Source organism: Schistocerca serialis, chromosome 6, assembly GCF_023864345.2.
Source record: "Schistocerca serialis cubense isolate TAMUIC-IGC-003099 chromosome 6, iqSchSeri2.2, whole genome shotgun sequence".
Taxonomy (NCBI): domain Eukaryota; kingdom Metazoa; phylum Arthropoda; class Insecta; order Orthoptera; family Acrididae; genus Schistocerca; species Schistocerca serialis.
This window is the reverse complement of record NC_064643.1, coordinates 388,788,244-388,799,125: the sequence shown is the minus strand read 5'-3', so window position 1 is coordinate 388,799,125 and position 10,882 is coordinate 388,788,244. Positions and strand designations below refer to the sequence as shown.

The window sequence follows — 10,882 nt, the reverse complement described above, 5'->3', positions numbered from 1 at the left end:
CATTACTTCACATTCTGTAGACATAATCCCAAATAAATGTTTGAAAATATTTCAATTATTCAAGTTTTTTGATCATTCATGCATCTCGTTCCAGAGTACACTGGACTTCTCTTACCTGAGCATGAAATACAGCACTAACTTCTTTAAATTTTTTAATGTGCATTTTTATTAAGTTCTTGATTGGTGTGGAATGTTCTCAGAAAATAAATTCCAAATGAAACAGTTTTTTTTTTTCATCTCATACAAATGTGAAAAATGGTGGTGATAATTACAAAAATGTCTTACTTCATTCATACTGATAGTTTCTTCTTTACTTAATTACTTACAAGAACTATTTACATCAGTCCCTATTCAATAAAAGATAAATGTCTTGGCAGCAATAAATCAAGACACTATCATTACAATACCGCATTGACAACATGTATAATTCGTTCCTTGACACACAGATTATTTATGTGCGTTACACATCTATGAAAATCTATGTCGACATTTATTTTTTCTTTATTCTGGTCTTCCTGTCTCGCATCACTTCCAGGTTGTGTTTCATCAATTTCTTCCTGTTCATATCCTAGAAACAGAAAATCAAGAGTGCTGTTTAATAATCAAAAATAAAATTACATACATGGAGCATTTCTCAGATATATGCATTTTCCCTCACAACACAACAGGCAACATGAATCTGAGATGTTACAAAAACTACACTGGTTTTTAATTTGGCGGTAATGGAGAGAACCATTTTTAGTCTTGCAGCATTTTGTCAGTCACACATGTTAACAGATACAAAGTAATAATAATAATGAGCGTATGGCATTGGTGGCCGGGAGACCTCTCGCGGGGCGGTTCGGCCGCCACTCCACAAGTTCTTAAACGCCACTACGGTAACTTGCGAGTGAATGAGGATGAAATGATGATTAAAGACACACAACACCCAGTCATCTTGAGGCAGAGAAAATCCCTGACCCCGCCGGGAATCGAACCCGGGACCCCGTGCACAGGAAGCGAGAACGCTACCGCAAGACCACGAGCCGCGGACATGCTAAAAGTAAAGATGATATTGTAGATACAGAATTTCACTACTGTCTACAAAAATTTGTTTCACACTCATGGTGATGCTTACACTATTAACTTCTGAGAATTATTTTTTCGGTATGGTGGTAAACAATTAGTCAAAATTTGTGAATGAAAGCAGGAAATACGCTAAATTTAAAAGGATCAACATACAGTGTTCACTTAACCATTCACTGTATTGTAACTGCCAATACAACATTCTGCATAGCTTATGAACAGAAAAAAATGATGAATATCTCTTGAACATATGGTAGCATATTAAGTTTTTCATAGTTGTCTCTGTCTTGATGAAATGAATCTGGAAAATATCTGCTCCACCCCAGCAAAATTCCACAGGAAACGTCTACTACTGTGCCCATATACCCACTGTTCAAACTGATAAAAACAACAAAACAAAAACTGCTCAAACACAGACTCCCATCATCACACTTTAGTCTACAAATCATGCAGAATTACTGAAAAATATACCCCGCCTTTACAACTTCTCCATCAGATGTAAAAGTTCAATTTGCACACTGACCTGATCCCCAACACCACATTCCACAATAATACTTCCCCTGGATGCAATATTTCTGCACGGAATATTCCCTCTCTTAGAACCTGCAGCAAACTGTTGATCTCATTCATCGCAATTAACTAATTTATTTTCACCAAGCACTTGTAATGTAGCACATCTAGCCATTCAGCAGCATAACGCTATTGCCCATGAATATTCCTAAGGCTGAAAGTATAGTTATGTTAAGGCTACAACAGAGATTATGCAGTATATCTGGCATATGTGTCACAACATAAAATGACATAATGTTACCAACAAAAGAGAAACCATGCTATTATCTACTTTCCTTTTAAAACTGCTAGTTTGGGATTCCAGCCTACAATAAATCCTTTGCTATAACATGGTTACTGTCAAGTGTACACATGCTTCTGATTACATCGAGCTTCTTGTGAGGGCAGTAGCCTCTAGTGGGTTTTAGAATAGCCCATCCTCGAGTTGGAGGTCTTAAAGCATAGATCTGTATTGAAGCAAACTGTGTGTATAATTATGAGAAAAATGTTGGTGAATGAAACTGCTAAATTGCTTGCAATTTCACAAATCAAAAAACAAGCATAAGGAAACATACAACAAATTAGATAATAGGTAAGGTTTGCGCACTGAAAACAGCTATAAATAATTATAATAATAATAATCAGTGCGGAAATTCAAAGTAAAATTTCCTTTGCTACATGAGGTAAAAACAAAAAAAGAATGAGTTATAAAACCGAACAATCCAGCTTGTTATCTAATTTGAATAATAATTTGCCTATTGGTTTGTGTGTGTGTGTGTGTGTTCCTCCATGCATATGCATGTTTTGTGTTGACTATGAACTAATCATTTTGTATTTTATATACAGTGCTTAGCTACCAATTCTGATGCAAAAAGTATGCAATTTTTAATGGTCTTTGACAATGATGAGCAAGCAATCATACACTGAAAAGTGATATTTCAATGAAAATGCCCATTCAGCTCTGATATTTGGCTGAACTTCAACTATGGAATCTGGATCAAGCTGAGCGAAGCACGTATTTTAAATATTGAAGTTTTACGTAATACTGATGAAGAAACAATACCACATAAGTAGCAAAACATGAAATTTGCATTGTCGCACTACAGTGATGTTCTGGATCATAAAAAATTGAAACAAAGAAAATACTCTTTTAGAAAGCTTAATTACTGCAGATATGTGGAATTATCTCAGTATTTATGGATGAGGAATGTTATTTAATCACTATTTGTCAATCTCCTGTGTGACATACTACTTTTATGTTGTTGTTGGTACTGAATAAAGTAATAAAATCGCTTTGGAAAGATTTTATTGGTTGGCTTCACAAAGACAACTTCAGATATATACACAGTTCACATGGATCTGATTATGTATGTTGGTTTTTCAAGAAAAACTGCCGAACAAAGAACTGCACCACACGGTCACTCTTAAAACAATAAAGACCAAGATGATAATTTTTAAGGAATATTGTCATAATAGCAAATGACAATCCTTAGGAACAATGGTCTTAAGTTGTAAATGATACCATTTGGCTTTCTTGACACTCAGTCTTTCTTTATACAGTTTCTGGAAGAAACCTTCTCCAGAAATTTTTCTCTGGCATCCTGGTTTTTTCTTGCCACACTTAGTTGAAAGTGCACCTGTAGTAAATAATACTGTTTGGCTAGTACTGTATCACCCTCAGGTCTATATTGTTGGCTCATTCTTTGCAGCTCTTCCAGGCCTAATTGAATCATACAGCCATACACTTTTCTCTGCATAGTTAGTGAAAAAGGCGTAACCTGGGTAGTAGACTTTTTAAGGTCATGGCTTTTTCTCGCCTCTGGATATCAAGGCTAGGAAGTCTTCACGTCTTTTGAGCTTGCACTTGATGGAACTGTGAACTGAGTCACATTCCATCTGAGTATAACTTTTCCCCACGAACTTTTGCGTAAATAAATACTCCTGAACAAAATCTTAACCAAACGCTTGATAATATCACATTTCTATTCTGATATGTGCACCCATCAGAACACAAAATGACAGGGACAGGATTATCCTTAATTGTTTTGGATAGTGTGTCCATGATACAAGAGGCAAAACTTGCAATCAAATCGCCTTGCATTTCACTGAACCAGTAACACACTGCATCATGACTTTGCAAATTATACACTGTAAAGTTATGGACAGCCAACTTTGTTTTATAATAAACTGCACTTGCCTCTAAAAGTGGTGCCACTTTCATGGCCTGTTAAGTCCATGGTGTGTAGACTGTGCAGAGCTTCCACTGGATGTCTTCACTCAAGTTTCCGAGCCTGTAACTACAACACAAGTCGCACTGGTCTTTCTTGGGAGGAAAATAAGCTACAGTTACCCTCTTCGAAAATGAAGTTAAAGGGGGCCCAATTTAATGGTGAAATCTGTTCCTTACTTTATTTTTCAGTGTAGAGTTCATACAGTTGTTGTTTGCTTTGTACAATATGCTCAAGATACAGCTTGGAGGAGGATTTCCTGCAGTAACGTGATGGCAGTTTCGAAAGACAGCCCAGGAATTCTTTTATGAAGTTTTTGTTAGCTTTTTTTTTCATTTACTTTATTCAGGAATGCGATGATTCATAATCAGGGCTCATCTCATGTGTAATTAACTCACTGTCCATTCATTTATGTCAACGAGTATTGAGAAACACTTTTTTGTGTACTTGATGTTTTCCCATGTTATTTCTCAGATAATAAAGCAGCATGCCTTTTCTCCTTGGTTCGCCAGTGTTCTTTCCTGGATGTTTGGTTGAAATTATGTTCACAAGATTGATTACATAAATCTCCATCTGATTCCATGGCACTGTTTCCCAGAAAGTGTTAAAAATTGCCTGCCTGTCACCAGTAGAAATTTGATGACACTTCCTTTGAACAGAGTTCACACACATCTTTGAAGTACACGTTGGACCTAATATTCATGCCTCTCTTGGACTATTACGAGTATTTTTTCCACATTGACTTCCCTTATATCCAATATACACTTGTCTGTGCAGTCTCAGAATTTTGTTGACTAGCCGTCCGTTGTGGCCAAGAGGTTCAGTCCAGAACCACGTGGCTGCTACAGTCGCAGGTTCGAATCCTGCCTCGGACATGGATGTATGTGATGTCCTTAGGTTAGTTACATTTAATTAGTTCTAAGTCTAGGGGACTGATGACCTCATACGCTAAGTCCCATAGCGCTTAGAGCCATTTGAACCATTTTTGTTGTTTTTTTTTTCCAGTCTTCTGGGCAGGTCTAAGATTTCTTTTTCCTGTCACTACTTAAGGTACCACAAAATTCTTAGCCCCAGCTTCCTTGCTTCCGTCAACTTCTGACAAATTATCCATTGCATGGATACATGTAAACAGTTCAGCTTGCTGAGCTTGTTTTGAGCCTGTAAGAGCTTTCTGAGTCATTAGAGCCTCTGGTGAAGTCTCCAGTGGCAGAAGATGAAACATTAAGCAGAAACTTATGCCTTGGAATATGGCCTTATGCCCATGAATAAAATATCAGGATTATCGCAAATACCAGCCACGAAAGACTACGTTGTATGATTTGAACACAATGTTTGTTTTCAAAACATTACTTGCCCCTTAATCATGTGAATCATCATGAAGCAATTTAATAGAGCTGTTACCAATAGCTCACAGTTATACATTTCATATATTTAGCTGCAAGAGGTCTTCTGCACTCAGTTGCCTGACTACATGGTTCTTTCTGTGAGAGCTGGCTTATACAGGGTGCAGTGTGCGAACTACCTTATTTGAAACATGCACTATAAAGCCACCGTTACTCACTGCTGCATGGGGTTGAGCACTTTTGAAAGGACAGAGCCTAATTATTATCATTTTTTATTAAGGCTAGTTTAATAGTGACCATGCAGTAGTTGAAAGAGAAGTGCTTGTTTATTGTGACAACATAGTGTTCCAATGGCCATTTGGTCATTGCAAACCAGTGTGCATTTAGTGAACAGTTTAATATCATCTTCCTGCAGGTGTGTTCCTGATTAAAAATCGATTGTTGTGTGGGTGGACACATTTCTGGATACTGATAGAGCGCAGAAAAAGAAACTAGGACCTTCAAGGACCACTGGGACACCAGAAAACGTCAAGAAAGTAAAGCCGGTACTTATGAATTTCCCCATGCAATCTGCACATGACCATGCAGATGCTCTTGCAAACTCCAATCACACAGTGATACAAATTCTTCTGAAGACCTGAAATTTCATCCATACAAACTGGCAGCAGTGCACACACTTAATCCAAGTGATTTTGTTTCATGGAACAATGCATGTGAAGCCTTGAGAAATTCACAACATCCTTGTGTTCTTCACCTATGAGACACATTTTCATTTGTCTGGATGTGTGAATGACCAGCCTCTTCCTATAGAACTGTGACTGGAGTGCACTATTTAAAATTGGCATTATTGGCCCATGGTTTGCCGATGATAACAATTGGGCAGTTATGGTCACTTCTGATCATCATGTCTACATGACTGAGGAGTTTTTCTTCTTGAAATTGAATAAATGGATGTGGGGGACGTCTTGTTCCAATAATACCATACTATGGCTCACACAGAATGAACATAAATGACAATCTTGTCTGAACATTTCCCTGACCATCTCATCTCTTTGAGAGGCAATATTCAGTGGCCTGCATGCTCGCCAGATTTGGCCCCTTTTTGGTGCTATCTTAAATCCTTGGTGTATACCAATTGTCCACAGACCCTGGGTGAGCTGTGGAACAGTATTTGTGCTGTTATTGCCGACATAGACGGAGACTTGCTGGACAAAGTCAACCAAAACTTGTGATTTTGATTCTCCACGTGTATTGGCCAGAATGGAGCCAATCTTAAAGATATAATTTCAAAACCTATTCACTTAGGTACCTCTATGTAAAGAAAAGAGAATTAAATCGATATCTCCACTACTCCAAGTTATATTATTATTACTATAATTATTATTATTAAACAAGGGGGGTTCCTGTACGGAATGAGAGATTCAGTCTTTAAACTTTAACTATTATAGTACAGTTATCCTACTTTGTATAATAGACAGTCTTCCAAGGTCATGTATGAAATAAATCCAACTTATTACTACACTCATCTCCTGTACAAAACAAATTAGGAAATTATAACTCAGATGTGCTTGACTAAAATTCTTACATTACATCTTATTTCTGCAGTATATATTTTCAGAATGATTTGCTTACTTAGCACTCTGCATGTACAGGAAGCAGTTGAAAGAATCAATCCGGCGCCAAATTCATTGTGACGAAGCAATTTTTACCCTTGATAACACTTTTGTAATGTGTGAAATGACATCCTGCACAATGAATCAACAACTACATTTACATTCAACTGGATGTGATCTCCAATTAGCAATGAATGTAAACACTTGTGTGTGTCTGCTATTGCAAAAGTTCAAATAGTGGTTTAAAGCTACTGTTGCAGTTTATGAACTTTATTGTGTTAGTAAAGTCACAAGAGTCACTGTTGTCTAATTCGTTTTAGCATAGAGAGTACAGCTCCTGTGTAACTGAGATAAAAATGGCAGCGTCTTTGACAAGGCAAGCTCCTTAAACAGTTACAGTGCAGCACTACAGTCATTTGCCAACACCAAAGCTACCAATGTGCATGGAAATGGGCTCACTATGAAACTTCCACAATTGAATCTTCCCAACAAACACCAGCTGCTTTAGCAAAACAGTAATCATCTGTTTCTAATAATGTGGCCTCACCTGAAATAGCTGTCATCATCGGCAATGTTCCCAATATCATAATAGATGACTATGTGAAATCGGTAACTGACGTAATTTCTGGCATCAATATTATGCACTGCTCTCATATTGGGAGGCAACATTTGTATTTTTAAAAGAAATGTTGAAAATACAGATTGATTAGTAGAAGAGAATAATTTGTGTGTTATAGAGATAATGACACCAGTGAGGCATTTTAAAAGTGCCAGCACACGAGTTATCTTTTCTAACGTATTTCCATTTATTAGTAATGCTGTAATAGTTAAAAAATGTCTAAATGGGACATATACTACCCGCATATCAGAGATATTCCAACCTGCTCCAGGGTTCAGGGAAGCTCTTGTATAAAATCATTTTGTTGCACTGCTCAATACATATTTGACAATTTAAGCAAAGTACCATTCACGATACAGATCCCCTATCAAGGAAATTATTTCTATGTATGTGTAAATTACCATGGACCACGTTGTGTGTCATCATTGCAAGACATTGATTTGATTTTGATATTAATGATACTGCCTACAGTTCAGTCATCACTAATAACAATATTTTTTCCAATGAACACCAGATTTAAAAAATCTGTCAAACGAAACTGTCAATGTGTTTCCTATGGAAACTAAAGACTCATGTGAATTTAGCATGACTGACAAACCTAATTCTACAGCTCATATAGCGTGAAGTGCAGCACCTACTACTGACGCACTACCTGCATCTGGCACTACACAACAAATGATGACATGATGGATACAGATTCTGAATGTGGTTCATCAGTATCATATTCCCCAATGAGAGGTGCACCACTGGTGGAAAATATCCATAAAGATTACCTCCTGTCTTCAAAAGAATTCAAAAGATTACCTCATGTCTTCAAAAGAATTCCAAACCTTTTTGAAAACATCAGAAAATAATATATAAGTCACGTGCATACAAATAAATCTACAGCACTCCATAGAAACATCTAACCTAATGCAGTTTAATGTGAAATATCAGACTGATATTGCTTTCATACAAGAATCGTATCATTATCAACAAAACGTAGACGGAATCACTACAGCCTACAAGATATTTAGTGCAAATGACAAGAGAAAGGGCAGCCATACTGATAACCAATAAAGATATTGATTACGTAATAATCAGATGGAGTATTTGTAGCAATAGTACACTGAAGTGCCAAAAAAAACTGGCATAGGCATGCATATTCAAATACAAAAATATGTAAACAGGCAGAATATGGCGCTGCGGTCAGAAACGCCTGAGTAGGACAACAAGTGTCTGGTGCAGCTGTTAGATCAATTATTGCTGCTATAATGGCAGATTGTGAAGATGACAGGGACTTTGAGCTTGGTGTTATAGTCGGTGCACGAGCGATGGAACACAGCATCTCTGAGGCAGCGATGAAGTGGGCATTTTCCCATAAGACCATTTCATGAGTGTGCCATGAATATTAGGAATATGGTAAAACATCAAATCTCTGACATCGCTGCGGCCGTACCATGATCCTGCAAGAACAGGACCAACAACGACTGAAGAGAATCATTCAACGTGACAGAAGTGCAACCCTTCTGCAAACTGCTGTAGATTTCAATGCTGGGCCATCAAAAAGCATCAATGTGTGAACCATTCAATGAAACATCATCAATATGGGCTTTCGGAGTTGATGGTCCAGTCATTTACCCTTGATGACTGCATGACACAAAGCTTTATGCCTTGCCTGGGCCCGTCAACACTGACATTGGTCTGCTGATGACTGGAAACATGTTGCCTGGTCAGACAAGTCTCATTTCAAATTGTATCCAGCAGGTATGGAGACAACCTCATGAATCCATGGAATGTGCATGTCAGCAGGAGACCGTTCAAGCTGGTGGAGGCTCCGCAATGGTGTGGGGCATGTGCCATTGGTGTGACATGGGACTCCTGATACATCTAGATACAACTCTGACAGGTGACATGTACATAAGCATCCTGTCTGATCACATTCATCTATTCGTCTCTATTGTGCATTCCAACGGACTTAGGCAATTCCAGCAGTGCAATGCAACACCCCACACATCCATAACTGCTACAGAGTGGCCCCAGGAACATTCTTCTGAATTTAAACACTTCTGCTGGCTGCCAAACCCCCCAGACATGAACATTATTGAGCATATCTGGGATGCCTTGCAACGTGCTGCTCAGAAGAGATCTCCACCCCTTGTACTCTTACAGATTAATGGATAGCCCTGCAGGATTCATGGTGTCAATTCCCTCCAGCACTACTTCAGACATTAGTTGAGTCCATGCTACGTCATGTTGCGGCACTTCTGCATGCTTGCGGAGGCCCTACACAGGCCCTACTCAATATAAGGTAGGTGTACAAGTTTCTTTGGTTCTTCAGTGTAAAAGCAAATATATGATTTTTCATGTCTAGCATGTACTTAGATATCACAAAACACAATGAAGATGACCTGAGAAAAATTGATGACACAATAACCTACAATAAAGGAGATGGTTTAGTAACTTATACGGATAGCACTGTGAGATCTAGCATGTGGCATGATACAGTCACGAACTCCAGAGGAAAAGACATGGAAGAATTTCTGGCTTCCACTAATCTATACCTACTGAATGGGGGGAATCTTGGACTAATTAGTAAAGGACAGAGCAGTACTGATTTAACTATGGTCACCTCTCATCTACTGCCGACACTAAGCCAATGGAAGCGTGGTGAAGAAGATAGTTGCTCCGACTGTAACTTTATTACTTTTAGCTTAGTATCATGCCCAACGGCATATGCTGGTAGCATAATTCAAATTGAAGTATTTACTGTCAAACCTGAGAGACCTTGATGGGTACTTGTTGGAAGAACTTACAAATATTTACCAAACACAGACTTACACAACTTAAAAGAAATAGACCAGAATTAGGCAGCAAAAGCTCAAGCGGAAACAAATGCTGAAACTGTAATCACAGAATTTGAAAAAGTTCTAGATGCCTCATGCAGTAAAGCATTCAAGATACAAAACCAGTTGAATCACAGAACTTGGAACAAATCTGTCCCCTGGTGGACATTTGAATTAACTGCAATGCGAAGGGGGGAAAACACATGAAGGTGAATTTATGAAAGGACAAAGGATAGCAAACATATGAGGCAGCTACAAAGGCAACAATATCATAAAGAGAAGAAGGATACAGCACAGCTAGACAAAGAAAACCAGTTCTGAAAGCAATACTGCATTTGACCACAAAAAATTACCCTTGGAATGCAGTCTATCGAATCATATCAGGAAAAAGTAGAAATAATACTCCAATGACAACACCCATGAAAAGTGATAACACAACAGCAATGGATTTGACCAAAACTGCCACCTATATGCTCGAATATTTTGTGTTTGGGGACGATCAAACTCAAGACACGGAACACCATAAACTAATAAGATCTCAAACACTATGACCCAACAGAATGGTACATGATGTAGGTTTCACACACAGAAATAGAGGAAATATAACAAACTTGCCTCAAAACAACACTTCTCGTGAAAA

The 10,882-nt window shown here is 38.0% G+C and overlaps 1 protein-coding gene across 4 annotated transcripts in view; it reads right to left on the bottom strand.

The window, feature by feature from the left end:
- Positions 1–281: 281 nt before the first annotated feature.
- LOC126483832 (cap-specific mRNA (nucleoside-2'-O-)-methyltransferase 2) overlaps positions 282–10,882 on the bottom strand; it is a 296,880-nt gene continuing 286,279 nt past the window's right edge. For all 4 annotated transcript variants that reach the window (XM_050107032.1, XM_050107034.1, XM_050107033.1 and 1 more), the window contains one exon: positions 282–568. In XM_050107032.1, coding sequence (XP_049962989.1) covers positions 399–568 — 170 coding nt within the window. In that variant the 3' untranslated portion in view covers positions 282–398. The remainder of the gene's footprint in view (positions 569–10,882) is intronic.